Source organism: Oscarella lobularis, chromosome 11, assembly GCF_947507565.1.
Source record: "Oscarella lobularis chromosome 11, ooOscLobu1.1, whole genome shotgun sequence".
NCBI classification, from domain to species: Eukaryota; Metazoa; Porifera; class Homoscleromorpha; order Homosclerophorida; family Oscarellidae; genus Oscarella; species Oscarella lobularis.
The window spans coordinates 422,752-449,371 of NC_089185.1; the positions used below are offsets into that span (position 1 = coordinate 422,752).

The 26,620-nt window shown below is 46.8% G+C and overlaps 8 protein-coding genes and 1 long non-coding RNA gene across 15 annotated transcripts; 4 read left to right on the forward strand and 5 right to left on the reverse strand.

The window, feature by feature from the left end:
- The first annotated feature begins 27 nt into the window (after positions 1–27).
- On the forward strand, positions 28–9,421 carry LOC136192927 (proto-oncogene tyrosine-protein kinase ROS-like). Of its 2 annotated transcripts, none has more exons than XM_065981686.1 (40): positions 28–160; positions 237–410; positions 482–565; positions 634–700; positions 777–1,076; positions 1,138–1,245; positions 1,305–1,546; positions 1,604–1,698; positions 1,749–2,110; positions 2,173–2,253; positions 2,305–2,532; positions 2,586–2,690; positions 2,745–2,932; positions 2,994–3,091; positions 3,146–3,409; positions 3,476–3,636; positions 3,690–3,868; positions 3,923–4,058; positions 4,108–4,229; positions 4,287–4,370; positions 4,421–4,487; positions 4,549–5,017; positions 5,078–5,334; positions 5,399–5,763; positions 5,814–5,958; positions 6,011–6,231; positions 6,285–6,467; positions 6,518–6,683; positions 6,749–6,875; positions 6,928–7,190; positions 7,256–7,397; positions 7,454–7,513; positions 7,561–7,651; positions 7,717–7,911; positions 7,964–8,058; positions 8,114–8,206; positions 8,258–8,359; positions 8,413–8,547; positions 8,603–9,210; positions 9,268–9,421. In XM_065981686.1, exons 1-40 carry the CDS (start codon positions 77–79, stop codon positions 9,321–9,323), a joined length of 7,002 nt encoding a protein of 2,333 aa, XP_065837758.1. In that variant the 5' UTR covers positions 28–76; the 3' UTR covers positions 9,324–9,421. The 2 variants fall into 2 exon arrangements, with proteins under 2 accessions (XP_065837758.1, XP_065837759.1); XM_065981687.1 differs by having other exon boundaries at positions 4,290–4,370.
- On the reverse strand, positions 9,248–11,347 carry LOC136193015 (protein O-mannosyl-transferase TMTC3-like). Its single transcript, XM_065981804.1, has one exon. It carries the CDS (start codon positions 11,345–11,347, stop codon positions 9,443–9,445), a length of 1,905 nt encoding a protein of 634 aa, XP_065837876.1. The 3' UTR covers positions 9,248–9,442.
- On the forward strand, positions 11,344–15,635 carry LOC136192931 (DNA annealing helicase and endonuclease ZRANB3-like). Its single transcript, XM_065981694.1, has 20 exons — positions 11,344–11,506; positions 11,561–11,579; positions 11,633–11,811; positions 11,865–12,099; positions 12,153–12,262; positions 12,315–12,387; positions 12,452–12,520; positions 12,579–12,695; positions 12,764–12,931; positions 12,988–13,059; positions 13,109–13,288; positions 13,344–13,529; positions 13,575–14,066; positions 14,121–14,273; positions 14,329–14,462; positions 14,518–14,602; positions 14,659–14,697; positions 14,758–15,152; positions 15,209–15,320; positions 15,375–15,635. Exons 1-20 carry the CDS (start codon positions 11,394–11,396, stop codon positions 15,504–15,506), a joined length of 3,063 nt encoding a protein of 1,020 aa, XP_065837766.1. The 5' UTR covers positions 11,344–11,393; the 3' UTR covers positions 15,507–15,635.
- On the reverse strand, positions 15,629–16,487 carry LOC136192964 (myophilin-like). Its single transcript, XM_065981739.1, has 5 exons — positions 16,326–16,487; positions 16,200–16,266; positions 16,039–16,143; positions 15,939–15,971; positions 15,629–15,891 (listed from the first exon to the last, which is right to left on the reverse strand). The coding sequence occupies exons 1-5, from the start codon at positions 16,424–16,426 to the stop codon at positions 15,712–15,714; spliced, it is 486 nt and encodes a 161-aa protein (XP_065837811.1). The 5' UTR covers positions 16,427–16,487; the 3' UTR covers positions 15,629–15,711.
- Positions 15,696–19,162, forward strand: LOC136192936 (uncharacterized). Of its 2 annotated transcripts, none has more exons than XM_065981704.1 (7): positions 15,696–16,706; positions 16,779–16,889; positions 16,943–17,169; positions 17,220–18,629; positions 18,681–18,752; positions 18,801–18,883; positions 18,941–19,162. In XM_065981704.1, exons 1-7 carry the CDS (start codon positions 16,687–16,689, stop codon positions 19,100–19,102), a joined length of 2,085 nt encoding a protein of 694 aa, XP_065837776.1. In that variant the 5' UTR covers positions 15,696–16,686; the 3' UTR covers positions 19,103–19,162. The 2 variants fall into 2 exon arrangements, with proteins under 2 accessions (XP_065837776.1, XP_065837777.1); XM_065981705.1 differs by having other exon boundaries at positions 18,944–19,162.
- On the reverse strand, positions 19,057–21,153 carry LOC136192938 (nuclear pore complex protein Nup54-like). Its single transcript, XM_065981707.1, has 2 exons — positions 21,065–21,153; positions 19,057–20,996 (listed from the first exon to the last, which is right to left on the reverse strand). The coding sequence occupies exons 1-2, from the start codon at positions 21,090–21,092 to the stop codon at positions 19,162–19,164; spliced, it is 1,863 nt and encodes a 620-aa protein (XP_065837779.1). The 5' UTR covers positions 21,093–21,153; the 3' UTR covers positions 19,057–19,161.
- On the forward strand, positions 21,123–25,259 carry LOC136192935 (integrator complex subunit 13-like). Of its 5 annotated transcripts, none has more exons than XM_065981699.1 (20): positions 21,123–21,367; positions 21,422–21,499; positions 21,550–21,740; positions 21,790–21,843; positions 21,901–21,964; positions 22,013–22,141; positions 22,200–22,421; positions 22,475–22,589; positions 22,638–22,747; positions 22,798–22,873; positions 22,922–22,998; positions 23,056–23,127; positions 23,180–23,265; positions 23,328–23,409; positions 23,480–23,546; positions 23,602–23,745; positions 23,803–23,895; positions 24,720–24,806; positions 24,863–24,960; positions 25,020–25,259. In XM_065981699.1, exons 1-20 carry the CDS (start codon positions 21,158–21,160, stop codon positions 25,044–25,046), a joined length of 2,082 nt encoding a protein of 693 aa, XP_065837771.1. In that variant the 5' UTR covers positions 21,123–21,157; the 3' UTR covers positions 25,047–25,259. The 5 variants fall into 5 exon arrangements, with proteins under 5 accessions (XP_065837771.1, XP_065837774.1, XP_065837773.1 ...); XM_065981702.1 differs by having other exon boundaries at positions 24,885–24,960; XM_065981701.1 differs by having other exon boundaries at positions 22,200–22,284; positions 22,330–22,421; positions 24,863–25,258.
- LOC136192962 (uncharacterized protein C3orf26 homolog) lies at positions 23,972–24,989 on the reverse strand. The gene is made up of 6 exons (XM_065981737.1): positions 24,777–24,989; positions 24,656–24,712; positions 24,484–24,592; positions 24,359–24,419; positions 24,219–24,306; positions 23,972–24,166 (listed from the first exon to the last, which is right to left on the reverse strand). Exons 1-6 carry the CDS (start codon positions 24,841–24,843, stop codon positions 23,994–23,996), a joined length of 555 nt encoding a protein of 184 aa, XP_065837809.1. The 5' UTR covers positions 24,844–24,989; the 3' UTR covers positions 23,972–23,993.
- On the reverse strand, positions 25,256–26,595 carry LOC136192968 (uncharacterized). Its single transcript, XR_010671263.1, has 3 exons — positions 26,407–26,595; positions 26,007–26,342; positions 25,256–25,956 (listed from the first exon to the last, which is right to left on the reverse strand). It is a non-coding gene; the product is annotated as an uncharacterized lncRNA (long non-coding RNA).
- Between the last annotated feature and the right edge of the window lie 25 nt (positions 26,596–26,620).

Below are 26,620 nucleotides of genomic sequence, written 5' to 3' on the forward strand. Positions count from 1 at the left end.
TCCGGGTGTACTTTAGGGAAAGAAACCTGGTCGTTTTCTTGCTCGAACACACAGACGCGTTCCACGAACGACTCCCATGACATCCACTTCACTGCTCCGTCGATCTATCGTCCTAATCGTTGCGTCGACGACATTCTTTCTCGTCTGCGAAGCAACAAGCGTAAGTGAATTGGAAAACCGGGCCCGTTCGCGGTTGCGAAGGAAAGAACGTCCTTTTTCTTTGCTCGTTCTCTCAGAAAGAAGCATGCGTTCAACAACCAGGCCCTCCGATAGTTACTCCCGACAATCACGACGAACTCGAAGTTACACTCGAGTGGGATTGTCCGTGCCAGAACGGCTCCTGCTTTGAGAACCGCATCGGCTTTCTCAACTACACGATCGTAATCAGAACGGGCAGCCGAATCGAAAAGGTGAGCTAAGAAGCACGCGGGGGAGCGAAAAAAATTCCACAATCGATTATCTTTCTCTCTCGATGTCGCAGAGTCTATTGGCTCCGGCGTTTTTGAATTTAGATTTCCGTACCGGTGCTGAGGTCGAAAATCTAGATCGTTTTCAGTTCTTTTGGGTAAAGGCGGCGCCGGCCGGCAAAATGAATGAATGAATGAATGACGTCTTTTTTTTTTCTTTTCTCAGTTCTCGATCGTTATGGAGTTTGGCAACGGGTCCGTGTACGAGACGCCGGAATCGAATTATAGCACAGGTGCGTTGCATAGTTTGCCTTATGATCACAGTCAGCTTGTAACCGAAGCCGTGTTACGGCTTTGCCTTGGGTGCAGGTATCGTCTCTCCTCCCCGGAATCCTGAAGCAATTGGCGGGTTTCGTTCGATCAAAGCCCAGTGGCAAAAACCCGATATCGTCGACGATCATCTCATAAGGGGTTACGTCGTCGATTTGTGGGAATCCGTGCGGGGTGTCAATCGTTCTCTGCTCTCCACTCTCATTACGAATAAATCGTCGCTCACCGTTCCCTTCAGTCAACTTCCTCTCGATCAATATTATTTTGTTCGGATTGCCGCTTTTACGGAATCGACTATGAGTCTTTTTGCTCAGTCCGATCTCATTCTTTTGGATCCAAGTACCCCCAGAGCAATTTTGATTAATTGATTAATTAATTAATGATTTTGCTCTCTTTTAAGACAGAACGAAGTACAATCCTTTTATGTTCTTTTACGGACCCGCGTATGGTGTCAGTTATGTCTCACTTCCATATGTATCGTTTTTGACGAAGTCGGACGCTGTAGCAGGTGAAGTTACGTCATCTTATCTCTCTTGAAGTAACGCGTTGGATTTTTTGACTTTGAAGGAATTGTTGCCGATTGGAGAAACTCGGAGCTGTTTGTCAGTTTCCGGGAGTCGTCGTCTACCGGAAGAATTGACGCGTACAAGATTAAGAACACAAAGAATGCGCTAAGTCCAGGCGACTTATCGATGAGCATCTCGGGACTGCCGGACGTCGGAGCACTTAGTCTCGATTGGCTAAATAGACGACTATACTGGATTCAGCGAGCGGCCACAAGCAATCTGGCCAATCAACACAAATATGAGGTAAGAAAAAGACTCCGAAGACGAGGACAGAATAAAAACGTCTCTATCGATTGTAAGATCGTGAGATGGGATATAGAATCGAGAACTCATGTTTCCGTAATAAGCGATATTGCAAGCAAACCTCGAGACTTGGTAGTGGATCCGATAATGGGGTGAGCCGACAGAGCACCGCACATAGTTTTTTTTTTCTAGCTTCGTTTAGATTTTTGTACTGGCCCGTTCAAGGAGATGGGATATATCGAGCCGATTTGGCGTCGGGTTCCAACGCGAAAAAAATCAAATCCATTTCTGTAGTCAGTCGCCTTTCGGTGGACTACAGAAACAATTCGACGTTATACTATTTGAGCGGGGGACGAATCGATTCGATTACGACGCCGGTCAATTTTGCCGACAACACTAAAGTTCTCGAGTTCGACGTCACCGACGGAAATTTGTTCTGCTTTCACAACAAGACCTCGAGTGGAATTATATACGCGACGCCCTCCTTGGGAAGCAACGTACGTGTGGGAGACGATCCCGTTTTCGTTCAAGCCACCTATTTCAGTGAAGCGCAGCCTCATCCAGGTCTGTTCGAATTCTATTGACTCAAGGGCTCTTACGTTTGTTTCTTCTTCTTCTTCGTATAGTTTCTCCGGATGCTTCTCAACCTTTTCAGGTCTTGTTTTCTAGTCGCTTTGCCGACGTTTCCTTGGCGTCTGCAGCTGTCGGTGAGTCTACGCTACATATTGGAAATGGAACCGGATGATTGTTTGCTTTAGGGAGTGAAGGGTGGCTGCCGACGGAGTTCTTACTGCGCTGGAATTATCTCCGAGAAAGAGAGCCCGCTTTCGTTGACTTTGCCATTCTCAATTCGACGTCTTTTCCTTTTCGCGTTTTATCTCTCGATCCTGCCACCGACTATCGTTTCACCTTGCAATTTTATTTTTCTTCTTCCGGAGAAACGGTTGGAAAATCGTCGTCATTTACAGGAGCAACGCTGTCTGAAGGTATAAAGTTAACTAACTTTTTTTTCAGAAGTAGCACTTCACAGTATCTCCAGGCAACGTTCCTTTTGTAATCGGACTAAAGCAAGCGGACATCATCTCTGTATCATTGGATGGGACCCAAATTTCCACTAAAGTGCCTTCAATAAATAATGTCAGCGGTATGCCTAGAGCGATACGTGCATCCTTTCTCCTCGTAGAACTGTTCCCCTTAGATTTGGCCGTTGATTCTCTTCTAAGGCAACTTTTTATCGCTTACTCGTCTTCCGTGTGGAATTATTCCTTGACGGCTAGTGGTCCTCTCCTGACAAGTCAGGGAAATAAACTCTTTGAGCGACAGACCAATATCAAGGCCATTGCTGCCGATTCTTTGAGTCGTCTATTCTTTACACAATCCGAGAAGGCAAACATGGGGATTTTTTTTTTGAAAAGACATTGATTTGATGTTGGCTTCTTTTCTTTAGATCTTTGTATTTTCTCTTTCGTCGGGAGACGTATCGTCGTTTTCTGACGAAATAACGATAGGAGTTCTCGTCGCTCTTGCAGTTCATCGCCAGTCCGGGTTCGTTTATCTAAACTGCCTAATAAAACGGGCGTCATACGAAGGAAAATTTAGGCTACTTTGCGCGGCTTCCGCAACTTCCTTCGGCTGCTGCCGGCTAAACGGAATCGGCTCTTTCTGGACTATTGCCCTTAATGGACCGACTCCTTTAGGGTTGACCATGTTCAGCGACGGTCTGAGCGTGGACATTTATTTGCTGGCGAAAAGTGCATCCAACTTTGCAGTGCAAAAGTTCTCCTACTCTATACCCGATCAATGCGCATCGAATCTTTCGCAATCGGCCATTCCTACTATACTGTACGAAGAGCCAATCTTGGAGTAAGAAAAAAATATCTAGATAGTGACAAATTTATTGATCTCCTAATATTGGCTTTTATTGCTTAGCTCTGTATCTAATGGCGATAGAGACGAGAGCATTGCTTTTGTTCGAAATAAACTCGTGTTGTCTCAGAAAGTGCTGGATATCTCGACGAACTCTGTCGCTAATCTGATCGCTGACCGTATAACAAAAGTGCAAATTTACGAACCGGATATACAACTGAAAGGTAGAGGGTATATTTTGAGAAAAAATGTTCGTTTGTTATTTTGTTTGTTGTAGAGGGGTGCGATCGGTTGGAACTTTTGAGACCAATTACTCCCTCGGGAGTTAGAGCGACTTTTGCGGATTTCAATTTGCTTGACGTGTTGTGGATCGAATCTTCGATGAGCTGCGAAGGAGAAAGAATTATGTACGAAGTGCAGGTTACTATTGAAGGAAGACCTGAACCGTGCTTTCACGTAAGCGATGACGTACGTGTATATCACATGTGTACGCTATTTTTTTGACATTAGACGGACAAGACGGTGGCCCAGAGACGTCTGACTGGTATCGTTCATCCCTTTTCTTCGGTTCAAGTCAACATAACGGCTTTCTCTGCCTGGGCAACGTCAGAATCGAGTTCAGTTAGTCTTCACAGTCCTGGTGTTGGTAAGCTCGCTAGTTTTAGCCTTGGACTCACAATGATTCATTTTTATAGTGGTCAATTTGAGAACGTTTTACACGTGTAACGTGTCGAATTGCGTTGTTCAATTGAGATGGAGCATGCCTATGAATCGCGATAGCGGAATTAATTTCACCGTGAAGTGGTACGTTTCTACGGTAAGAGTTCAGTTCGCGTCTCGCACTTCATTCCCTTATTCGTCTTTCGTCTGCAAGAAGTCCAATTTGAAACGTAAATTGATGACGAAGGAAAGATTTGCGAATTTTTCATTGCTACCTGACATTCCTTACACGTTCGAGGCAAGCAATCATATTCTTCTAACGTTGGCCTCTATGTTATGTTTGTTCAGGTCGTCGCTAGTATGAATACTAACATTGGAGCGACGACGACTCTAAATCAAACATTTCCATCAGAAAGTATAGAATAAATAGACTTTCCTCTCGCGGGGGTGGGGATAGACCTAACTGTGTTGATTAGGCGAAGCTAAGGCTCCAATATTATTGATTTCATCCAGCGATGGAATCAACGAGATCGACGTTGATAATAGCGAGCAAAGAAGAGCGGCCGTAGCAAAGGCCTCGAGTGGAACAGTCTACTTTGTCGAGTACGGTATCAACGATAGGACCGTCTGTTGGACGGAGAAGAAGCCAAACAGTCCACCAAATTTTGTATCTGTGTTTGTTTACTGCCAATCCGAGGGGGAGATTCGACTTATCGCTTCTTTCTTCAACATCTTTTCGAACGTCTTTCCGGACGTCTTTCGGCTCAGTTACGACTGGATAGCGAGAAAAATCTACTTCAGCTGGTCGATTTTCGAAGGTTCGTTTCGTCGAGGAATTTCGCGATGCGTAGTCGATCGAAATGAGACGTGTGAGATTTTAAAAACAGTCCCAGGAAACCTTGGACAAGGAAACCTTGGACAAGTGCTAGTTCAACCGTTGCAAAGGCAAGCCATCAAACATTTGAAATTGAATCTTTAATTAATAATACTCCGGGGCGGTTCTAGGCATCTCTATTGGATCGAATCAATTGGAAATCAAAATTTATTAAAATCGGAAGCGTTTAATAATCTGCCGCTAAGAGCAAAAAGGTCTTGCTCGACAAATCTTACCTTGGGATCTGCGTTGACGCTAGACGCGAAAGGAAACGAACGGATTATTGTTTCCGATAAGCAAACTGGCCAACTCTATTCCTGCCTATCTCCTTCCTTCTGCTCTTGCAACGTCGTCGTCAACGTGTCACTCGTCGCCAACGCGTCGCTTGGTGAGTACATGTATTAGTTTTTGCTGTCTAATTTCTTCAAAACTCTGCTTTCTGTCTTACAAAGGTCTCCCCCCGTCAATTATCGTCTCCGACAATCAGTACATCTATTGGACTGTAGATGGATCGAGCACAATTTTCTACGTGAATAGAGATCGTCCTGCCGAACTATTGAAGTACGAGTCTGCCGCCGACGCCGTTGCTTTCTCTGCTTCGGCGAACGGGCAGCCTCTCAGTCCGTCTGTTCGACGGTGCTTGTCGTCCGATGTCTCGCCAATACCTCGTCTTGAGGAGAAAACGAATGTATCTGTCACGCTGAGTTGGGACGCTCCGACTATCTCGCCTTCATGCCAGAATACTGTTGGGGATCTCGCCGAAGCGTCGTACACGATTCGGTACTGGGAAACGAAGCTAGGAAACGGAAGCGCTAAGGTACGGAACCTTCTTTTTTATATAAGTCGTTTCGCCTGATGATCTTGTAGGATCTGTTCACGGAGAACAAGATGAAATTGGTTGACAATTTGACTGCATTCACGTCGTACACATTTCAACTGAAAGCAGAGAATTATTGGAACAGAGGAATGGGCCGTTTCTCGGCTCCCATCGAAGAAACGTCTAGGGAAGGAGGTTTGAGAGAGAGAACACACAATTTTATTAAGTGTCTATATCTTGTCTATAGTATCAAGCCCTCCTCTGAACGTTGCAGCCTCTACCGTTTTAATTCCTACCAAACTGAACGTGAGCTGGACGCGACCAGAATTTCCACGAGGAAACGTTGAGGAGTATCGCGTTTTTTTTCATCGCCTAACAAGCAATCTTTCGTGGTCATCGGCGATTCCCGTGAGAAATTCCCAAAGCGTTCTTGTTACCGTTCAACCGAACGTCGATTATTATATCAAAGTAAAAAAAAACTGTAAGTTTTTTCTGTCGTTGAATTCTGACGTCGTTTGCAGGTCGCCGCAGTCAATGGAGCGGGAACCGGCGAACATTCTATTCCTATTCGAGCTAAAACGTTTCCCGAGCCGCCAGCTCCCGAAGTCAATGAACAACTACCAGTATACCAGATCAACTTTAATTCATCGGGATTGCCCCTGGAATTCCGAAATTACGACTTTTACTATCGATGTCAACAAACGGTAATTGAAACGCGCACAATTGGCAATTATGTAAACGAAATCTGTTATAGATGGCATGCGCTGATTCGTCGTCGTGCAAGAGGACTTGGACGGTTGCTACTTCGTTTCCATCTTATTCATTTACGAATGAGATCTGGCGTCCTGCGTCCACGTACGAATTCACTGTTGGCCTGGACGAGTACCGTGGAAAAAATACAAAGACGTTCACAACGCCTGGTTAGTTAAGTTAGTGATAGGTATCCCATCCTTTACAGTAGGACCATTTTTGTATTTCTTCACAGCGAGTTCTCCTGGGAAACCAGAAAACGTTGAAACTGACGACGTCGAAAGTACGTCAGTTGTGCTGTTTTGGAATGCACCGTCATGTGACAACGGTGCACGCATTGAGGAATACTGCTACAGTTTGAGGTCAGATATCTATCTCGCGGCATCACGATAGTAGTAATTACTTTTTTGTCAGTACCGCTGTTACCAATAGTTGCTTTCCTGCAACAAATAGCTACAGTGGGCCTTACAATTACACTGTGGAAAGTTTGACGCCTGATCGATTGTACACGATTGCAATAGCCGCGAAAAATTCCATCGGAAATAGTAACTGGGTATCAACTTCGTTTACCACAACGGCGGCGGTTGGTGCTGACGACTCTGGTACTAACGCCGTCATAATTGCTGCAGCCGTTGCCGTACCAGTAGCTCTACTACTAATTGCAGTGGTGATCATTGGTAAGGTCATCACGTTAGATTTGATATTTTATTTTATTTTACACGTCGTATTCTCTGTTCTGTAGTGGTTTACTTTCGAATTAAGAAAACGGAGTCCGACTCGAAAAGCGTCCACTATAGCGAGAGTGGCATCGAACTTATGAACCTTCGATCGACGCGATCTCACTCTCACACCGAGCTGCTTCGAAACGTCAATCCATCTTACTTGTAAGATCACTTTTATTCACTTTGCGGGAGCTCGGACGAAGAGAATGTTTTTTCAGTAATACTAAAGACGTCGACAATTTGACGGTGTTTCCTCGATCGCAATTGTCGTTGGAGAGGTACAGTGACCGGATTTTCGAATAGACAATTCTCACGAATTTTTTAGTTTTTTGGGAGAGGGGCAGTTTGGCGAGGTGTACAAAGGCGTTGCCATTGGAATTCTTCCCGGAGAAGAAAAGACTTACGTGGCGGTGAAGGTAGAGGACGAAAAAGAATCGTTTATTCGTGTAGTAGTATTCCTCCCTTCTTTTTTTTCTTACAGACCCTTCACAAAGACGCGACGGAAGATTTGAAACAAGAATTTCTGAAGGAGGCTCATTTTATGGGAAACTTTAACCATCCTAATATACTCCGTCTTTTGGGCGTCTGCACGGACATGGATCCTTTGTTCATGATCATGGAACTGATGGAAGGCGGCGATCTTCTGACGTTTATCAGAGATGCGAGACGAGATTTCGTACGCACCCGCGACCAACAGCCATAATTTGAATCCTGTATATTTCTTATAGGGTCCTCCTGCGTTGACTATGACAGAATTGCTGAGGATTTCCTTAGACATTTGCGCCGGCGGAAAATACTTGGAGCAACTACGATTCGTTCACAGGTTTGTTTCGGCCGTTTTGATCGACTGTCGATGAGAGACTTTCTTGTCTCTCTAGGGATCTGGCATGTAGAAATTGTCTCGTTTCAACTCGCGGCCTTGATCGCGTCATCAAAATTGGCGATTTTGGAATGGCTAGAAATGTGTACAGGTACAAGAGAGAGATTTTCGGGTCAACGTAGTCGAACCGCTCTACCCACAGAAATCAATACTACCGCAAGGAAGGGGAAGGTCTCTTACCTGTTCGTTGGATGGCTCCCGAAAGTCTCGTTGATGGCGTTTTTACTACGCAAAGCGACGTGTGGTGAGACTGTTCTTCTTTTAAAGCGCCTCTTTCTCAGGAAATATCTGCTATAGGTCTTACGGCGTCGTGTTGTGGGAAATATTTACTTTCGGTCATCAACCGTATCCAGCTCGTACGAATCAAGAAGTGCTGAAATTCGTTATTCAAGGAGGTCGTTTGGAGCGTCCTGCTCGTTGTCCCGACGACATGTAAGAACGTCGTGTATACAAGTATATACACAGCATATCTTTCGTATTTCTCTAGTGTTCGCATCATGAATATGTGTTGGGCTCACGCCGCTCGCGAGAGACCGACGTTTCGCGCTCTTATCGATCGCCTAAAGCAGTTGCAAGATCGTTCGAACCGAAAGAGCATGATGTTTCAAGTCCCCATTGACGACGCTGCCGCCACCGCCGCTGCCGCCACCGCCGCCGCCGCCGCCACTGCCGCCGCCTCCGCTGCCGCTGCCGCCGCCGCTGCCGATGAGTCGCAGCGCGGCTCTGATTCGGAATTAGAAGAAGAAGAACTTCGAATGGAATTGGACGAGAAGGAGAGAGAGGAGTCGGCCCTGGCGGCGACGGGAGAAGGGCAAATTCATCTCGGAATGCAAGAAGAGACGGGAAGATACGTACGTAGGCCTCTGAACAGGGGTGGAAGTGCTCGTGGAAGCGCCCACGGAAGTCAAAGAGGGGCTGCGGGAATTTCCGCTGTTGGCAGCTCTCGCCGTCAGCCGGCCAGGGCGGAATCGAGTCGTCATGCAACGAGACCTCCTATTTTGCGAAAATTTAGCAGCAAAAAAGGGTCGCAGAAGCGAAAGTCAAGTCCATCGTCACTGGACCACGATGTTACGTCGTCGCAAGAAGCGTTGTTTGGTGCGTAACTATACAATAGTTTACGTACGTCATTGCGAACTTTGATTTATTTTTTAGCAAGAAGAAATACGCCTGAGTCGGTCGAAAACGGAAAAGAAAGTCGTCTCATTTGAAAAGGTATACGTACAGTAGACAGACAGACACAATTAAACTGTGTAGCAATGGGATTCGCATTAATAATTTAAATCAATCGTTATTGTGCAAAGTCGAATCCGTAGTTTGCTATACAATGCTACCCCTTTCCGCGCTTCCTGTTGTAGAGGACAACTTCTAGATTATTTTGCGCTCCTTTGTGGTTGGGATTGAGTGATAGGGCCTGTCGTAGATTCGTCTCAGCCTCGTCTGAACGACCCATTTGGTATAACAAAGTACCCAGATTAAAATAGGCTTCCGTGTAAGAAGGCAGAACGGCGAGAGCCTTGCGAAACACTTCTTCAGCCTCTTTATAACGTTTAGTTTCTCCGTATAAGCTGGCCAAGTTGTTGTAGGCCTGGGCGTGATCTGGCTTAATTTGAATCACCTCTTCGAATCGTTTTTCAGCTTCTTTTATCCTGCCCAGTTTCATAAGTGTAGCTGCGAGGTTGTTTAGAGCTTGAGGCTTAGTATAGGAAGAGGCGAGAGATTTTTCAAAAAGTCTCGCCGCCTCTTCCAGATTCCCTTCATCCGATAGAACGTTGCCCAAATTGAACGTGGCCTCGGTGTAGTCAGGTTCCAACAGGAGGGCTCTTTGGTACAGATCTTTTGCAGTGGCAACTTCTCCTCTATTTTTTAACTCCAGCCCGTAGTTGCTATACATTTTCACATTAGTCGGGTTTATTTTGACTCCTGATTTATACAAGTTTATATCCGTCTGCCAATCCCAGTTTCTACTCATCGTTTTTGCGGTCATTAGTAGTAGAGTGAAACCGAGCCCAATTTGAGCGATTTTTCCGTAGCGTTTCCTTATGCGATTGTATCCGATTGCTATCAGCATGCAAAATCCCATGCTAGGCATGTAGAGAACCCGTTCGGCCACCACAAATCCAACTTGGAAAACGATCCCCATAGCTGGTACAAAAGGTAGCACGAGAAAGGCTAAGCCCAAGCCAACAGCCACCCGATCAGACCGCTTAGGACAAAGCAGCACATAGACAGCAAAGACAGCAATTGTCAGATAAAGAAAAAGTGATGCTAAGTTGTACGCGTCCGTAAAGTTGTGAATTAGCGGCAACGAGCCGAGCGACCAATCGCAGCAGAGTCCATAAGGACACAAAAGCAGCCAGGCGTTAAACGAATAAATGTAGCTAAAACTCAGTATTCTTGTAAGACGATTTTCGTGAAACGATGCGCGAAGTTCGTCCGACTTAAATATTGGTTTTGCGCCCGCATTCATTGCTAGGCGAAAATTAAGTAGAACGACGAGACTCGTTGTCAGAACAGATATTCGAGTAATAGTACCCACTGGAAAGCTGGCTGACTGTTTTGCTTTGTTTCCTCTGTTTTTGAACCACGTCACTAAGACGTCGTAGTGCAAAAAGAGGTCGTAGGCTGCGCACACTCCTAGACACGTTATTCCCTGCTCTTTACTGAGCATCGAGCAGATTCCTTGAACGAGAGTATTGGCTAGCCAAAGCCAGCATTTTATTCCTCCATCGTAGTCGCAACACTTCACGTAGCAAATAAAGGAAAGTAGAAAGAAGAAGCCGCTCAGTAATTCAGCTCGTCCCACGACATTTGCTACGGCTTCAGAGTGCACGCTGTGCACGGCAAAAAGAAGCCCAGTTACTAGAGCCATTTGTTTCCTTTTAGGAAATACTGTCTGAAGCGCGTAGACAAATAGAACGGTGACGGCAGCGTGCAGACAGACATTAACTAAGTGATAGGTATACGGTTCTAGTCCTGCTACGGCGTAGTTGAGATAGCGATAAGACAGGACAGTGATGGGTCGATATGACTTGTGACTCACTTCGCGACTCATTGCTCCTCCCCAAAAATCGTTGACCCACAAGTTCGACAGAGGAGTCGCGTCGGTGCGAATGTCATCGTTCTTTAATATGCCGCGATGGTCGTCAAAAACGAAGCCTCCTTGAAGCGAATTCCAATAGACGATGACGGCGACGAAACCGCACGCAACTAGCTCCGCCCCCCTCGAAGCCATTGTGCCGTTGATATCAGTAGGCGCATTTTTCGACTGCGTCACTGCGATGTCTTCGCTTAAATCGGCCGGATCGATGCGTTTTTTACCTCCTATATTAGCCGAGTCTCTATTCGAGTTCCAGAAGAGAGGAGTAGAGTACGGAATTTCGAAAAACGGGAGGTGAGAGCCCGAAAATCGCCATCGTACGTCCTTTTCTAGCGTTTTTTTCCCTAGATGCCTCATTGGAGATGATGTGAGCTAGGAGATGGGGCTCCCAGCGGGGGAAAATCTGTATATTTGTTTCAGATGGGCTTGGGAAAGACGCTCCAAGCACTTTCCATCGCCTACTATTACAAGAACGAGTGGCCTCTTCTCATCGTCTCGCCATCGTCTCTAAAATATTCGTGGATTGAAGAAATCGAGAAATGGCTACCGGAAATTCCTCCGCAGAAAATCCATCTCGTTCGAGGAGCAAACGACATTCTGTAATTAAAAAATTTTAATCGATACAATTAATAATAATGACTTTTTTTTCGAGGCCTTTTGCATCGTGTTTGGTCACCGTTATGTCAATTGGACTCTTTTCCCTAAGAAAAGGCCAAGTTCTGCTGGACGGCTTAAAGAAGCAAAAATTCCAAGTCGTTATTGTCGACGAATCGCACTACATCAAAAGCAAATATTCAAATCGAACCAAGAACATTGAAAATGTTTTGAGAGCCGCCAAGAGAGTGATTATGCTGAGCGGAACTCCGGCCATATCGAGACCATCGGAAGTATGACGGGTTCTATATTTATTAGTATGATTAGTGATTTGTTTTCTTTTTAGTTGTTTTCTCAAATTAATGTTTTGGCTCCTAAGGTGTTTCCGAACTTCTTTGCGTTTGCTAGACGTTACTGCGAGGCGCAGTGGGATCAGTACGGCCGATTGGATATACGGTAAACGTGATACATTATGTGGTACGCTCTTCGTGACTTTTTTTTCTCAAAGCGGAGCCTCGCATTTGGAAGAACTTCACCGAAAACTATCCAAACACGTCCTAATTCGAAGAATGAAAACGCAGGTATTCTATTTGTAGAGGAATTAATTCAATTTTATTAATTCAATTTTCAATTGAATTTGATTAGGTCTTAGATGAATTGCCGTCCAAGTTGAGACAGAAAGTCGTCTTCGAAGTACCTCCCGAAAGAATCGTGGTACGTTTCATAAAGCTTACGTATGATCTCAATGACAGACTTCACTACGTTGTTCTAGGGTATTCAAACTGATTTTGATAGTCTGAAGGAAATCGTCGAAAATGCGGACGAAGATCCTCGATACAAAGCGAGAAAGCTCGTTCTCGAAATGTACCAAAAAACGGGAGAAATAAAAGTACAAGAAAAATTGACGAAAGCGTGCCTCCCCCTCCCCCTCCTCGACGTCATCTCGCGTCTCCGTAGATTCCCGGCGTCGTCGAATACATAAAAGTGCTGTTGAAAAACGCCGACATCAAATTTCTCGTTTTCGCTCATCATTTGAAAGTCCAGTACGCCATCGCGGCGCAATTGGTCAAACTCGGCGTCAAGTTCGTTCACATCTACGGCGAAGTGGTCCCTCGTCTTAGACACGTGACAAACGCGAACGTTTTTAATTAATAATTAAAATCGAATAGTCTCGTTTTTAGGATCTCGTGAAACAATTTCAAGAAGATCCAAAGACCACTGTAGCACTTCTGAGTCTCAAAGCAGCCAACACGGTATGACGTCACAAAATTACGTCATAATATTTTTACATTTCATCCTTAGGGGCTTCACTTGACGGCGGCGACGCACGTCGTCTTCGCCGAGCTTTACTACAATCCCGGCGAATTGATTCAGGCCGAGGATCGATGTCACCGGATCGGTCAGCGACAAAATACCCACGTGCATTATTTAATAGCGAGAGGGACCTTGGACGATGTCATGTGGACGTCTCTTTCAACGAAGGCGAGACGCGAAGTCTGCCGAGAAACGTCTTTCTATTTAATCAATATCGTTTTAGGTTGCCATGACTACACATGTACTGAACGGAAAAGTGGAGATGATGCGCGCTGAGAATAACGACGATAGAGATCTTAGGAGTCTATTGGAAGCGTGTTTTCACTATTGGGTTGGTGATCCTCAGACAAGCGCTACTCATGATCTATCAATAGATACTCTCGTACGCAAAGCCAAGAGAGATCAAAAGGTAGTTGCGAAAATGTTTATTGATCGATTTAATTAATTTATGTAGGCTGTCAAGTTGGATTCGGTATTGAATCTCGATTTGGAAGAGTTTTCGTGGGATAATAGCGATGCGGAAAATCTACTTTTGTCCGAACCTCGTGTCGTGCAAAGACGAAAGAAATCCAAAGAAAATTTTGCCGTTCTGTTTGACGACAGCGACGACGATTTCGAACCTCAAAAGAAACGACTCAAACCACGTCAAGAATCGAATCTCCCGTCTCCTCTTCAATCCGACGACGACGACGACGACGACGACGACGATTTGTCCTCTTCGTTTCTCAGTGCGGACGGCGTTGCCGGCGAAGATGAGGCGCCGGCAATCGAAATCGACGACGATAACGACTTCGAAAACGATTTGATAGAAACAATGGACAAGATTCTTCAAAGGGAAGACGAGTCGTCGAGGATCTTAGCGGAAGCAGGACTCGATAAGCAATTGCTCGAAGAAGTGTTCGCTTGTGACGACGTGGAATTCTCGTCGACGCAAAACGTTTGCGAGGTAAGAGAGCGCACCCCAACGTTTTCTCACTTAAAAAATCATTCAAATTTTAAGGGTACTGCCAAGTTTTTTCCTACGCACGATATTCGTCTTCCCGACGATATTCCCTTTTATAGCAAGCCTCTAGTACCGGCTGCTGACGATAGTAGCGGAAAACTTAAATTTTTTATTAGTGTTTACACCGAACGATTTCACATTTACAACGAGGTAAAAAGTCGGTGCCTTTTGAAATTAGCTTAGATGATCAAGCCGCGTTTTGTAGAACGACGAATTTTATCACTGCAACGTTGCTCTCAGTGAGATTCTGAGTGGGCATCAGCCAGAAAAGCTGCCTGAGATTCTATTCAGTTCCTCCAACTTCCAAGCGGCTTATCGATTTGTTAGAAAATATCAGAAGTACAGTAACGCAGCTTTTTACTCTTGCAAGCTCTATAAGCGATTTCTTTTGTAGACTAAGTGTTAGGGACAAAGTGTTGGTTCGCAATGCGAGAGAAATCACTGCAGATGTCCGCACGACTTTAGCCGGAGTGAAACAAGTAATGAAAAGAATTAAGTCTACATTTCTACGCGTTGAATATGTGCGTGCTTCTAGCGTACTCGAGACAAAAAATTCACCCGATATCTCAATAAGGTTTTCTCTCTCTGAAAGTCAAGTCAAAGCGCCGATAGGGAAAACGCGTCATTTTTTTAGGAGGCTTTCAACGAAACGGCCGTGTTCGACGCGGCACAAGCCGCAGGCGGAGAAATTCGCATCGTTCAAAATCCCATTACACTTCAACCTATAGGAACGAAGTCGGGAAAAGGGAGGGTCAAGCGACAGAACGATGCTAGTCGAAAAAAAGACTTTATGTACCTACAAGCTGTCCTACCCGACGGAAAAGTCGTCTGCGCGGCTTGCATGAAATCGTTTAAAGTCGACGATAGCGCCACTGTGCCGTACGGCGGAAGATTCTGCTCCGAAGAGTGCTACACCGACTATCGCCTGAAGACGGGAAAGAGCAAGGCGAGACGGCTGCTACAGGAAGAGGAGAAAGGAATATGCGACGTGTGCCAAGTCGATACCGAGGATCTTCGAATGAAACTGCGGTAAGTTTGGTTGAGATGTCCTTTGGCAGATCTTTGACTGTTGGGGGGGGAGACAGATCGCTGGAAAATGCTGCCGATCGCTTGGACGTCTTGATGAAAACGGGAAGATTCGGCGAACTATCTGAAAACTGTTTGAAAGGAATCATTACTACTCCCATCGCCGGCAAAGTGAGCTTATATATAAAATCGAGATTATATTTGGGAGCGAACGATGTATTTTAGCTTTGGCATGCCGATCACATAGTTCCCGTGAGCCGAGGTGGCGGAGCCTGCTCAAGGAACAACTTGAGAATTTTATGCGTTCCCTGTCATCAGAGGGTGACAAAAGAGCAGCTGGCTAAGAAGAAAGACTGAGAAGCTTTATTATTATTTAAGGTTGGAGAAACATTTATTTGAGCAGAAATTCTATTCACAGGTTTTCGTGGACGTCAGAGTCCGTTCGTGTTCATCCGATGAAGATCGCGACTAACTAAAGGTGAAACACATGAAACTTTATTTGACAACAAACGCGAGTTCTCTCTTTTTTTATTCTCGCACAGGCATTCAAAATTTCAATCTATCACATTTTCCTCTGGTTGCCAAAACCTCCCAAACCAGCCTGAGTAGCCCCCTGGTTGCTACCCATCTGCTTCGATGCGACAAACTTTCCGGCATCAATCTGATCCTGACTGAAATTCCTCTCATTTTTCTCCGACATCTTCACACCGAGTTTTGGTCCACTGAAGCCTTTCTTCTGCGCCTGCAACAGCCAAATCGCGTCATTCGAAAAGCGCCATGGCAACGTACCTGTCTTCCCAACGAATCAATGCAAATGAGCACCTGAACACAAAGGGAGTTGGGTGGCGAAGACGGGGGCGGAGGTGGAACAAGAACAGCGTCTTCTCACCTGTTTCATGTTCTGGCCTTCGAATAGGTCGACTGTTTGGAAGTTTTCACTGTCTGGCACCCCGTAACGTCGCACTGCCTGGGTAAACGCGCTGATATTTTCCATCTGCGACGACCGAATGACCGGAACTGTATGGGACTCGTAAAGAATTGCAAACTGACCTGTTTAAACGCCATTTTAGACTCTTGGATTTTCTTAACGGATCCCGGTTCAAGCACATTGATGAGTCTAGGAAAAGACGGGCGGTGAAAGAGAGAGATGGAAGTTAGGAAAATTCTCTTTGTTACTTGCACAACGTCTTGCCATCCTTTAGCGCTTCTTGAAGCGCTCCTGACAGCTTTTCACCAGTTACGGCTTCGATCCAGCCACGACACTCGCTTTCGGACATGTTAGAGAGCGAAGTAGTTTCTCGAGAAGAACTGCACTGCGCTAAAGAGGTGGGCGCCACACCCCCGGATCTCCTGGAACCGGACCTACCACAAATCACTCGTCAAAAAAATCACAATCGCCCATTGAGGCTGAAGTTCAAAAATAATAGGACGAGTCGTCGTCCCTGGTCGTGGCGTGGATGTCATCTCTTGGTTTATAAATCAATCCCCATGGCAACTATGTCCGGGAGTCTTGATCGTTGTTGAAGGGGTCGATGGGATGTTTGGCGGAGCTTACTCGTATCCTTTAGCAGCCCAAACGCGTTCTATTGTGCTTTTTCTTACGCTTAAATATCCTTGACGAGTGTTTAGGAGAAAATATCGCGATTTAGAAACGGAGAGGCTGACAACGGGCCGCAGCAACGTCAGCCAGAGCTACCTTCTAGCGAGAAAGTTGTCCGCGGAGACAAACAAAAGAAGACGGTAAGCACAAAAAAGCCTCTTTGTGGCACACTAACGTTCCCATAAAAAAAAAGAGCGATGGAAGAGCGAAGAAAAGCGCGAGAGGAAGCCGAGAATCGGCGAAGGGAAGAGATCTTAGCGGAGCGAAGAAAGAAGCAGAGAGAAGCGTCGAGCTTGATTCGGATCCAGAAGATCCAGTTCGGCAGCAGAAAAGGGGGTCCGGGAGGAGGAGGAGGAGGAGCAAAAGGATCGACACGACCGCCTTCTCCCAAAGTCGTTCACTTTGCACCGACCGTTGAAAGTAAGGGATTGCTTACGTGGAGAATTAATTAATACGATGATTTGATATAGGTCATCATTATTATCCATCGGCAACGGGTTCGATTGGATTCTCTTCGAATGGTCTTCGCGTAGTCGAGGGCTACAAGGTTGAACTAAGCAATCAGGGAAGTGCAAGGTCGGCATTGGACGAGGCATTGCGTGCAATTCGCAGCGGCGGAAATTCGACGCCCTCCCCTGCTCTCGCTCGTCCTTCAAGTAATGGTATAATAAATAGAAGTGCGTGGATGGAGCGGGTGGGCGCGACGAAAGAGGGGAGCGCCGCTAGACAAAAAGGCGGGAGCGATTTGTCATTGGAGGACGTATCTAGCCCCGAATTGGAGGAGGAGGAGGAGGAGGAGGAGGAAGAAGACGAAAAACACAATCCAGTCAATATATCAGTGGACAGCATCGAAGACGAAAACGATTCAAAGGCAACGATAAATCACGCGGACAAAAAAGATGAAGAGAAAAAAGAGAAAGTCGAGCCACTGCCGTCCAAAAACGTCGCGTGGACCGTTCCCATGTCGCCGTCTCTCGTTGATATTCAACGTCGACCGGCCGACGCCGATTTGTCGGACTTGCGAAAGGTGTCGTCGGAATCATGTATAGACGATCGCAAAAGCGCCGTCGGCGTCGTCGAGAGTCCGACTCCGCGTGCCACGAAAGTCTTCGATCGTTCCGTCGTCATGAACGCGGGTGCCGCCGTCGCCGTTCACGCGGCGTTGAGCGAATACCTCGCCGGCAAAACGGTTTCGAAAGTCGCGCCGACGACGCATCAACCGGAACCGGATCCGGGAAGATTCACGTCGTACGTCCACGTGCCGACGCCTCAGCAACTCGGGAGTTCGTCGTCCCTAACGACGGACGAACAACCGAAGGGTATTCTTAAGAAACTTAGCTCGAGCTCGACGACCTCGTTGAGAACGACGGGGTCGAAGAAATCGGTTCGATTTGCCGACGCTGAGGAGATGTCTAGCAGTAAGAAAGGCGTCGTATCTTCGTCAGGAAAGCGGGGCTGTAAATCTGAGGATAGTGGAGTTCAAAGACGCGAGGCCGTTTCTGTGGCGAGTATTGCGCGAAAGACAAAAGGCCTGAAGGGAAACGGTGCTGGAGCTGTGGCGCCGGCAGCCGTGACTGGCAATAGACGATACGCTGACAATAATATCAACGGTTTGGCTGGCGGGCTGGAGAAGACGCCCACCGACGAGGAAATTAATGAACTATGGGGAAAGGTGAGGTCGTGTCTGAGAGCCGACGAAGGAAAATCTTCCTACCGAAACGGCGACACAATGGCGATTCGAAGAGCAATGACCCAACGACCTACGATGAGAGATACTTCCGAAGTGACTCTTCATTATCCGTACGACGGAGTTCGGTCTCCCAGACTGCAGCAGCAACAGCAACAGCAACAGCAGAGACAGACGACGCAGAGCGACAAACGTAACCGCGCCGTTCTTAATTAATGGTCATTTATCTATTGATTTCTTGCAGCTATTACGGCACTTTCCTTGGAAGAGCAGCAAATCCTGAAATCTTTGGAAAGGATCAACACGAAGTTGAGTGGTAAGACCGATCGCCTTTGCCAGGGGGATTCGCGAGTTTAATTTTTAGACAAACAAGCAGCTCTTCATCAAGCAACCGTCTCCATCACAACGCTACGTCCGCAGTTTTCCCAATCAGCACTTCTAGTACAGGTAAGCCGGTTTCTTTAATTAGCTCGCATCCTAAAAGCGAAAGAATGCCTACGACAGCAGAAAAGAGCTTCCGGGGCTCTACCTAAAACGCGAATCCGCCGCAATCCGCAGGCGATTGCGGCGGCGGCGGTGGCGGCAGCTGCAGCGACGACAGGAGGCCACCAATCGCTTTTGTCACGAACTCAGCCATCATACAAACAACCAACATACAATACGTGACGTAAAAGCCTACAACCTATAGCTAATGTACATACAAGATAATTTTCGACTGGAAAAACTCAGGCAAGTCCTTCTTCAATAATGCGCAAATCTTCGAAATCCTCCTCTATGATCTCTTTGAGATGTTTTAGACCGCGTTGCTGTTCCTTGAGATGCTGCTGAATATTCTCCAAGTGGGCAGGATCGAGATGAAACTCGCCGTCGTTCTGCGTCAATCGCGCTTGACTCTGTAGCCGAATTTGCGACATGAGCTCGCTCAGGCGTCCCTTGAACTGAAGCGGAGCATTCAACTCGGACTGGAGACTGTCGAATTGAATTCGAAGCTGTTCTTCCTCCGGTTGAATGGCGAAGCCCTGCTTGCGAACGATCTCCTGATGGACCATGACGCTCACGATTCGTCGCGCCAATTCGACGTGCTTCCTTTTCAACTGGGCCAACTTGGACATGGTGACCGCGTGCTGTTGCTGCGCCTCGCGAATCGTCGTCTGAAGAATTTTCAATCGCGACTGATGCTGACTCGTCTCCTGCTCCTGCTGCTTCATGCGCTCGCGCACTTCGGACAGGCCGACGAGCGGAACGGGAACGAGACGCGTCGGATCGGGATTCTCCTCCTTCGCGCGATCCCACGCGAAATCGTCGACGCTCGACGGCGGATTGCCGAGATACGCTTTCACTTGCGTCGACGTCATGCCCGTTTTCAGATAAATCTCCTCAGCTCCGTTTTGCTGCAGTTGCGATTTGCTCGAAGTCGACTGGAGAAACGTGTAGACTTTGCTCGCCGGAATTCGACGGCTTCCGCCGCCGAACGATTGCTCGGCGACGTAGAGAACGACTTCCGTGTGATCGTTCGGTAGGCCTCGAATGCTTTCCACGTGAACGCTCAACTCCTGTTTGCCGCCTAGGATACGATGAAACGTCTGCTCGATTTGAGTTTTCTTCTCCTTCAAGTCGCCTTCGCGTTGTCGAAATCGGATCCCGATGATCCCGTCTTCGTCTTTCGATTCGAATAGGCGATTATAAGCGATCGCTTTGAAACGACAGAAGGGATTGTCCGAAGCGAAGTCCACCGTTTGCTGCGAGTTGGCGATTCCCTTTCCGAAGCCCCAATACGCTTGCAACTGATTAAACTTGGCCAACACTTTATCGCGATCGTCGCCGAACAAGACCGGCTGGGACAAGGCTTGGACCATCAATGCAAGACTAAGATTTTGCTGTGGCTGTTGCTGTGGCTGTTGAAGACCGCTACCGCCACCGAGCCCCAGCCCAACGCCTCCCAGCATGCCTCTCTGCCCTAGAGAGGTAGTTCCCCCTAGTCCAAGTCCACTAGTTGGAACACCGAGACTTTGACCTAGTCCCAAGTTCAGACCTCCCTGCTGCTGCTGTTGCTGGCCCAGCGTCAATCCCCCGCCGCCCAAACCCAAGCCTCCGCCGCCGCCCAAACCCCAGCCTCCGCCGCCGCCCAAACCCAAGCTTCCACCGCCGCCGCTCAAACCCAAACTTCCACCGCCCAAACTTGAGGTACCCAAGCCCAAGCCAGTCGTGCCCTGTTGACCCAGTTTCAACCCTCCACCGCCGCCTAAAGTCGATCCGCTCGCTCCTAAGCCACTGCCTAAGCTGCTGCCCAACGACAAGCCTCCTTGTGGCTGTTGTTGACCCAAGCCTAACGTTCCTCTCCCGATGCCTCCTAAGGTCGACTGCTGTTGTTGCTGGCCGAGACCGAGACCGAGGCCGAGATTTAAACCGCCACCGCTGCCTATGCTGGCAGTGGGCTGTTGACGAATTTGAGGCTGTCCTATTCCGAGCTTAAGACCCGTTCCTCCTTGCAGCGTCTGTCCTAAGTTCAGTCCTAGCGTTGTTCCTCCTTGCGGCTGGCCGCCGAGATTCAGACCAGGTCCTAAAGGGGCCTCACGTTGAGAAAAGTCAATGCAGTACTAAGGCGCGGTATAAAGGTAGACAAATAACCTCCAAGTTTTAATCCTTGGGACATCATTGTGGAAGTGCAGGCTCCGGTTCCTACTTCAGTTTATCCGGGGGCCCCTGTCGGCGAGAGTCGTGATGGAAGCGACGATTTTAGTCGATCGCGGCCCCGAAATGCAGTCTTACGGGCCACGACCGATGGATATAGACGTCAGCAAAGTGAGAGGAACCGCAGGCGGGCACGAAAAAAACACGATGAAAGTGATGCGCTCGCTCTGGAGTTTTGCCATCGAAGGAGCCGTCGAATACGCAAGAATATTCTACGATCTCTTCCTTCCCAAAGCGAACGTACGGTCGCGAATCGAATAGCAAGCGCAAAACGCACCGCAACGTCGATTTTAGATCAACTTCGCCGTGGTTAGCGGCGAAGACAATTACGAGGAATTATTTGACATCACCGAAACTCAAGATCTACGAAAAGTGAAAAAAACGTTTTAAAAGTGACTTCTGACGACGCGTTTCTCATCCAGTTGCTCTCGAAACTCGCTCTCCTCAATGGAAATCAATCGTCGTCATCAAAACACACGAAGTCGAATAGTGAATGGCAAGAAAAGCGGTTCGCTTTTGGAATGGAGCGCGTGCTTGCGAGAAGGCAGAAAATGGGAACGTTGGCCGCTCGATCTTTCATCATACTCATAACGTCACTCTCCTCCGATAACATGTATTTGAGTCGTGCTAATTAATATTGACTGTAAATTCTAATTTTTTAGCGTTTCTTTTCCTGAAAGGCTTCAATCGATGGTAAAGAAGTTACTGGATGAAGGGTCAGTGCGGGTTTTTTTTGCAGCACTTTGAGCTACAATGTGTTGCTATGGGTTTAGCAATAACGCCCAAATTTTGTGCATTAATATTTACCGTCAGAGTCATCTCAGTCTATCTTCGAAAGTACGCAATAATCGAACATTCTTTCAAGTGGAAATTTTGCTTGATTAGACGCTAGACGTTTCTCGGCAGCTGAAATTTGAGTCAGTCGCCTACGATCAAATATTTTCCCACATGTGCCGGCTGGTTCAAAATCAATACAATCTACAGCGCACTACAATAACCGGAATACCCATGAAAGTAATGAAAAAACGTTCATCTCCCTCCCTTTAGCGGCCTCACTACAATGACATAACAGGAAGAACAGCAAGCAGGTGCTTCGGCCAATTACGACGTCGATCTTTTGCACGAGTCCAACGCGTACTTGAGCTCAGAAGCAAGAGGTGACGTCACGGATCTCGCGTTCCTGGTTCAGTTTCTCGCTATAGGCGGTCAGTTGGTTCTCAAGTGGTCGGCGCCGAGAAATCCATCTCTAGACGTGCAGCAGTGTCCCGCCGTCGTGAAAGTCACGCCAGTCGACGTATGACCACATCTCTATTTATGCGTGTCTGTATTCATTTTTTTTCGTTGAAGGTAATCAGTCGCCATGCAACGTGCTTGATACAATTTCTTCTTCACGGTCGCGCCGTTTTGCTGGAGTCAAAACACAGTCATAAATCTGTGCAGTACGCGCTAGTCTGCCACGGAGGTACTTAGTAGTTTTGTTTTCACTTAGTCTAGTTAAACTGAACTGCAGGAACTGTGCATCTTCACTGTTACATATCTGCTTCCGTTCGATCTCACCTCGAAGATCCGCCTTCGATTAGCGAAGGATTTGGCGGCAGAGTGACAGACTATAGGATTAAAGTTCGTTTTCTAATGTACGATAGTGGGCGTTGTTTATTGGCTGGCAATAGGATTTCGGAGATTTAATGAAAAGTAGTCTTTTGGTTTCTCTGCCGGCTTCCAAGTCAAAGCGGCCTATGACAGCCGGTAAATTTGACTGGATTCAATCTAAAGTTCCAACCGTCGTATTTTCAGCGCTTCAAAGACTGGAGAAAGTGACTCGATTCTGGCCTTTGGTTCTCGGAGAAACAGTCATGTTCAATCTGACATACGTAAAAAAGAAAATAATTTGACGTTGCAGCGCATGAATAGCATTCCGTTTATCATAGGAATTGGAGCCGTTACTGAGCTTGATTCAGCAGGACTCCCTTTCTTCTGAAGGCGTCAGCGAATGCATCAAGGTGGGTAGACAACTGGGATTATAAATAGTAATTCAAATGGTCAAGAATCCAGGTAATTCATCAATTGAAGTACAAGGAAGAGAACAATGAGCCGCTATCCATAACCGGAATGACGATACGTAGCAAGGGCCCAAGAAGGTGCTTACTTACCATACCGAATTCGTCAATAAATAAGCAACCTATTTGTTGATTAACTTCAGGGAAGAATTATATAGACAGCTTTGGGACGAACTCAATTTTTTCCTCGAGGGTCTTTCTGGTTTGTCGCCGAACCACAACAAGGTGAAACCGGCTAGATTGATGGGGGGAGAGAGAGAGAGAGAGGCAGCGTGATGTATGCGCATATCCGTAGGTGCACGCACGTTTGAAGGAGATACGGCCACCGGTTGAGTCGATAGACAGAATGATGGGAATCCCAGGTCAGAGAGTGACGGCGAATTGCGAGTTCTTAGTAACAACGTCGTCGTCGTGCAGATGACGTCCAGTCCTTTATTCAATTGCACTCAAGTCGTCAAACGGCGGACGACGACGAATTGAATCCGCCCAAAAAGATGCGTTTGTCGTCGAATCAAAAACGCGGAGGCGGAGGCGGCGGCGGTCTCCCATTTCCCGTCACAGGTTCGTCTGTCTTTTTGTTTAATTAGGATAAACGTGGGGTATCGTGTAATTTTAAAGGCTCCTCCCAGTCGTTTTCCCTCTTTGATCTGTTCAAACGAAAGGAGGAAGTCGTCGCATGTCAGAGAGGAGGACGCCACGACAAGTTTTCAGGTGAGTACGAGCAGGACGACAAACATAAGACCAAACTTTACACGTGGATGAAAGCGGGGGAGAGTAATGGCTCTGCGTAGTTTAGTACTTTACTTGAATTAATATAGGCCTATTTGTACTTGGTTTTGTTTGGTGAGCGGTAGAATATGGGAGCTAAGGAGGACGGCTAGGTCCTGCATTAGTTCGGGTATTTTTGCTATTGTTCTCTGCTTCTTGTCTTGCCACGTCCAATCGATAATGAAATATTTGAGACAGTTAACCTTGAGCCCGTCTAATAAGAGAAAAAACTTGGAGCGAGATTTTTGGGCGGAGGGTAGTCTAACCTTTTTGGATTAAATGGAATATTCGATTGGGCGTTCCAACGGCAATGTTGCACATATGAGAGGCAAGATACAATACTTGGGCTTCAATCTACACGAACCCTGTTCGCTTCTTTTCTCCGTCCAATTCATTCTATCATTACCTTGAAGTGTTTAGCAAACAGTTTGGCTACTTTGGTCTTCTCTTGCAAGGGTGCAAGTTCTCTAATTAATTAATTAATCAATCAATCAATAACAGTAGCAGCAAAAGCAAAACAATTTTATTGACCTGATAAGATCGACCGCCCTCTGTGCCGAAGCACAGATAATGAGCAGAAAGGGAGAGCCCTTTTCTGCTGACTCCAGTTTACTGCTTATAGTTTGCCACGGTCCTAAGGCTAAAGTTTGTGTAGTACATACTCATAGCGTTCAATTGGCCCTACTCTAATTGATTTACTAACCTGATTTCAAGTATTCTGCTATTCCCTCTTCAGTTTTCCCAGTCACAAAATCTTTATCTTATAGTGCAATTTTATCAGGCGACAGTGATCTTGCTGGCATGCTCTTCCGTCCAGTGCTCACCTCTAAGGTCAAGTTCATCTAATTCAACAGGTGAAAGTCGCTTTTCGGCAGAGGGCAACAAAGCCATCCATAAATTTTCTCGGCAGCGGCCGCGTGTTTCGTCTTCAGACTCTTCTGCTGTTTCCTTTGCCCTCTTTCGGTCTCTCGCATCCTACAAGAGCATGCAATCGAGAAGCACATGCAGGTAAACACATCTGACTTTCTTCTTGGAGCTTTTTCTCTTCATCCTTCTGCAATCGGAAGGGCTTAGCGCGCGTCGCGCGAACATGAATCTTTTTCACATGAGCTCACGAGAACGGCGACAGCACAAGAAGTTCGCAGAAATTGTTTATAGAACTCTTATGCATTTTTGTAGCCTTTGGTAGCGTGCCTGTGCAAGTAGAATTCGCGTGTTCACTTCGCGCGCGGAGGTCCTGGGCAAGACCGCGTCACACTGAAAACTGCCCGCGCGTGCCGTAAAGAATATATGTCATATTTTATTTAATAAACCCGGAACTAACCCGGAAGTACCAAAAAATTTTGCACAGAGGTCTCTCTACTTTTTCTGTGTCCACCCTCGGGTGGATGGGGGTCAACCTCACTACTCCCCCGTCGGAGTTGGAGCCTGTTTAGTCTCCCGGCTCGGACGCCTGGGACCGGCAGCCCTCGGATGTGAGTGCTGACGGCCTGATTCCAGGGGGACCGCTATTGTACCCACCGCGTCTTGCCCAAGTGGGGTGACAGTTTATCACTCATGCCACGGGAGTAGGGGATTGAATCCCCTGCTTTTTCGCCGCGTTTATCCTCTCTGGCTCGAGTTGGGACCGGTTTTATTTTGTCACCTCGGGGCCCAGAGGTGAATGAAGACATCGGAAAGCTCTTCATCTGCCTCGTCGGTATGTCCATAAGATGACCTTGGGTAGGCAAAGCAGCTCGATTGAGTCAGAGGGATTTACCTTTGAAGATTGTAATGGTAATGAGATTCTTTAGATCACGAACACAGCAAATTTCTTCATAGACAGCGAAGTTCAACATTCACATCGTTCGTTGACCAATACTGAGTCAAAAAGACTCACTATATGGTCTACTTTATCTTTGATTTCCCGGAATCAAAATGATCTTTGCCCAATAGGGCATATTCACGGGGCGGGGCTTCCGGGGCTTTCGCGGAGTGTGTGGCACGCGAAAAAAGACCATCGCGCTGCATGTTACGATAAACCTCTATAGCCATTTTAGTTATTCGAGGATTACTTAGCTGTTTCGATGGAGAGGTTGTGCCTACAGCGAGTCAAATCGCTAATATCCACAAAAGGGGAAAGGAGGCCTCGATTTTCGGTTTTTTGCCAGACTACATTTCGTACAGTCACTAAACTGTCATTTTAATAAAATTGGCATATTAGCTTTATTTTCGCTTGAACGAAGGTATTTGTGGGTGGGGGCATACGAGTGCGCCTATGTTTTTGCCACACACTAACGCGCGCAAAGCCGTCCGTGAATATGCCCTATTCCAAAGCAGCCGATGGCAAACTGAAAATTGATTTAGTCCCTACTGGGACTGAAGAAACTGAGCGGATTTGGGCAGAACGACTAGCCGAAAGCTTTTGTTAGCTAATAATAATAGCTTCGAGCCAAATGGCCGAATATTTCCTACGTGGGAACGTCATTTTCTGAATTTCGGCGGGGAAAGTCCGACTTTCGACTAGTCTTCTCTCGGTTTCGGGCCTTCTTTTGCATAATAAACGTCCTTTCGCTGATTTCTAAGCGAGATACAAAGAGAACGACGAGTGGAAAGCAGAAGAAAACCTCTCATTTGCCATCATGAAGGTTTAAACGCCCGGGAACTTTGCGGTAGCAAGGCGAGAGAT

Coding starts and splice junctions, on each gene's coding strand:
- LOC136192927 (XM_065981686.1), top strand. CDS start 77: ATGACATCCACTTCACTGCTCCGTCGATCTATCGTCCTAATCGTTGCG. Junction 2,111..2,172: donor TGAAGCGCAGCCTCATCCAG/GTCTGTTCGAAT, acceptor TTCTTCGTATAG/TTTCTCCGGATGCTTCTCAA. Junction 2,691..2,744: donor TTCAATAAATAATGTCAGCG/GTATGCCTAGAG, acceptor TGTTCCCCTTAG/ATTTGGCCGTTGATTCTCTT.
- LOC136193015 (XM_065981804.1), bottom strand. CDS start 11,347: ATGGCTTCGAGGGGGGCGGAGCTAGTTGCGTGCGGTTTCGTCGCCGTC.
- LOC136192931 (XM_065981694.1), top strand. CDS start 11,394: ATGTCTTCGCTTAAATCGGCCGGATCGATGCGTTTTTTACCTCCTATA. Junction 14,698..14,757: donor TCACCCGATATCTCAATAAG/GTTTTCTCTCTC, acceptor TCATTTTTTTAG/GAGGCTTTCAACGAAACGGC. Junction 15,321..15,374: donor CTACTCCCATCGCCGGCAAA/GTGAGCTTATAT, acceptor GATGTATTTTAG/CTTTGGCATGCCGATCACAT.
- LOC136192964 (XM_065981739.1), bottom strand. CDS start 16,426: ATGTCCGAAAGCGAGTGTCGTGGCTGGATCGAAGCCGTAACTGGTGAA. Junction 16,144..16,199: donor CTAAAATGGCGTTTAAACAG/GTCAGTTTGCAA, acceptor CGGTCGTCGCAG/ATGGAAAATATCAGCGCGTT. Junction 15,892..15,938: donor TTGATTCGTTGGGAAGACAG/GTACGTTGCCAT, acceptor TGGCTGTTGCAG/GCGCAGAAGAAAGGCTTCAG.
- LOC136192936 (XM_065981704.1), top strand. CDS start 16,687: ATGTTTGGCGGAGCTTACTC. Junction 18,753..18,800: donor GATCAACACGAAGTTGAGTG/GTAAGACCGATC, acceptor TTTAATTTTTAG/ACAAACAAGCAGCTCTTCAT. Junction 18,884..18,940: donor AATCAGCACTTCTAGTACAG/GTAAGCCGGTTT, acceptor TGCCTACGACAG/CAGAAAAGAGCTTCCGGGGC.
- LOC136192938 (XM_065981707.1), bottom strand. CDS start 21,092: ATGATGTCCCAAGGATTAAAACTTGGAG. Junction 20,997..21,064: donor CCAAGGATTAAAACTTGGAG/GTTATTTGTCTA, acceptor AGGCCCCTTTAG/GACCTGGTCTGAATCTCGGC.
- LOC136192935 (XM_065981698.1), top strand. CDS start 21,158: ATGGAAGCGACGATTTTAGTCGATCGCGGCCCCGAAATGCAGTCTTAC. Junction 22,874..22,921: donor AAAGCGGCCTATGACAGCCG/GTAAATTTGACT, acceptor TCGTATTTTCAG/CGCTTCAAAGACTGGAGAAA. Junction 23,547..23,601: donor CAGAATGATGGGAATCCCAG/GTCAGAGAGTGA, acceptor GTCGTCGTGCAG/ATGACGTCCAGTCCTTTATT.
- LOC136192962 (XM_065981737.1), bottom strand. CDS start 24,843: ATGGCTTTGTTGCCCTCTGCCGAAAAGCGACTTTCACCTGTTGAATTA. Junction 24,593..24,655: donor AGCAGAATACTTGAAATCAG/GTTAGTAAATCA, acceptor CACAAACTTTAG/CCTTAGGACCGTGGCAAACT. Junction 24,167..24,218: donor ATTCCATTTAATCCAAAAAG/GTTAGACTACCC, acceptor TTCTCTTATTAG/ACGGGCTCAAGGTTAACTGT.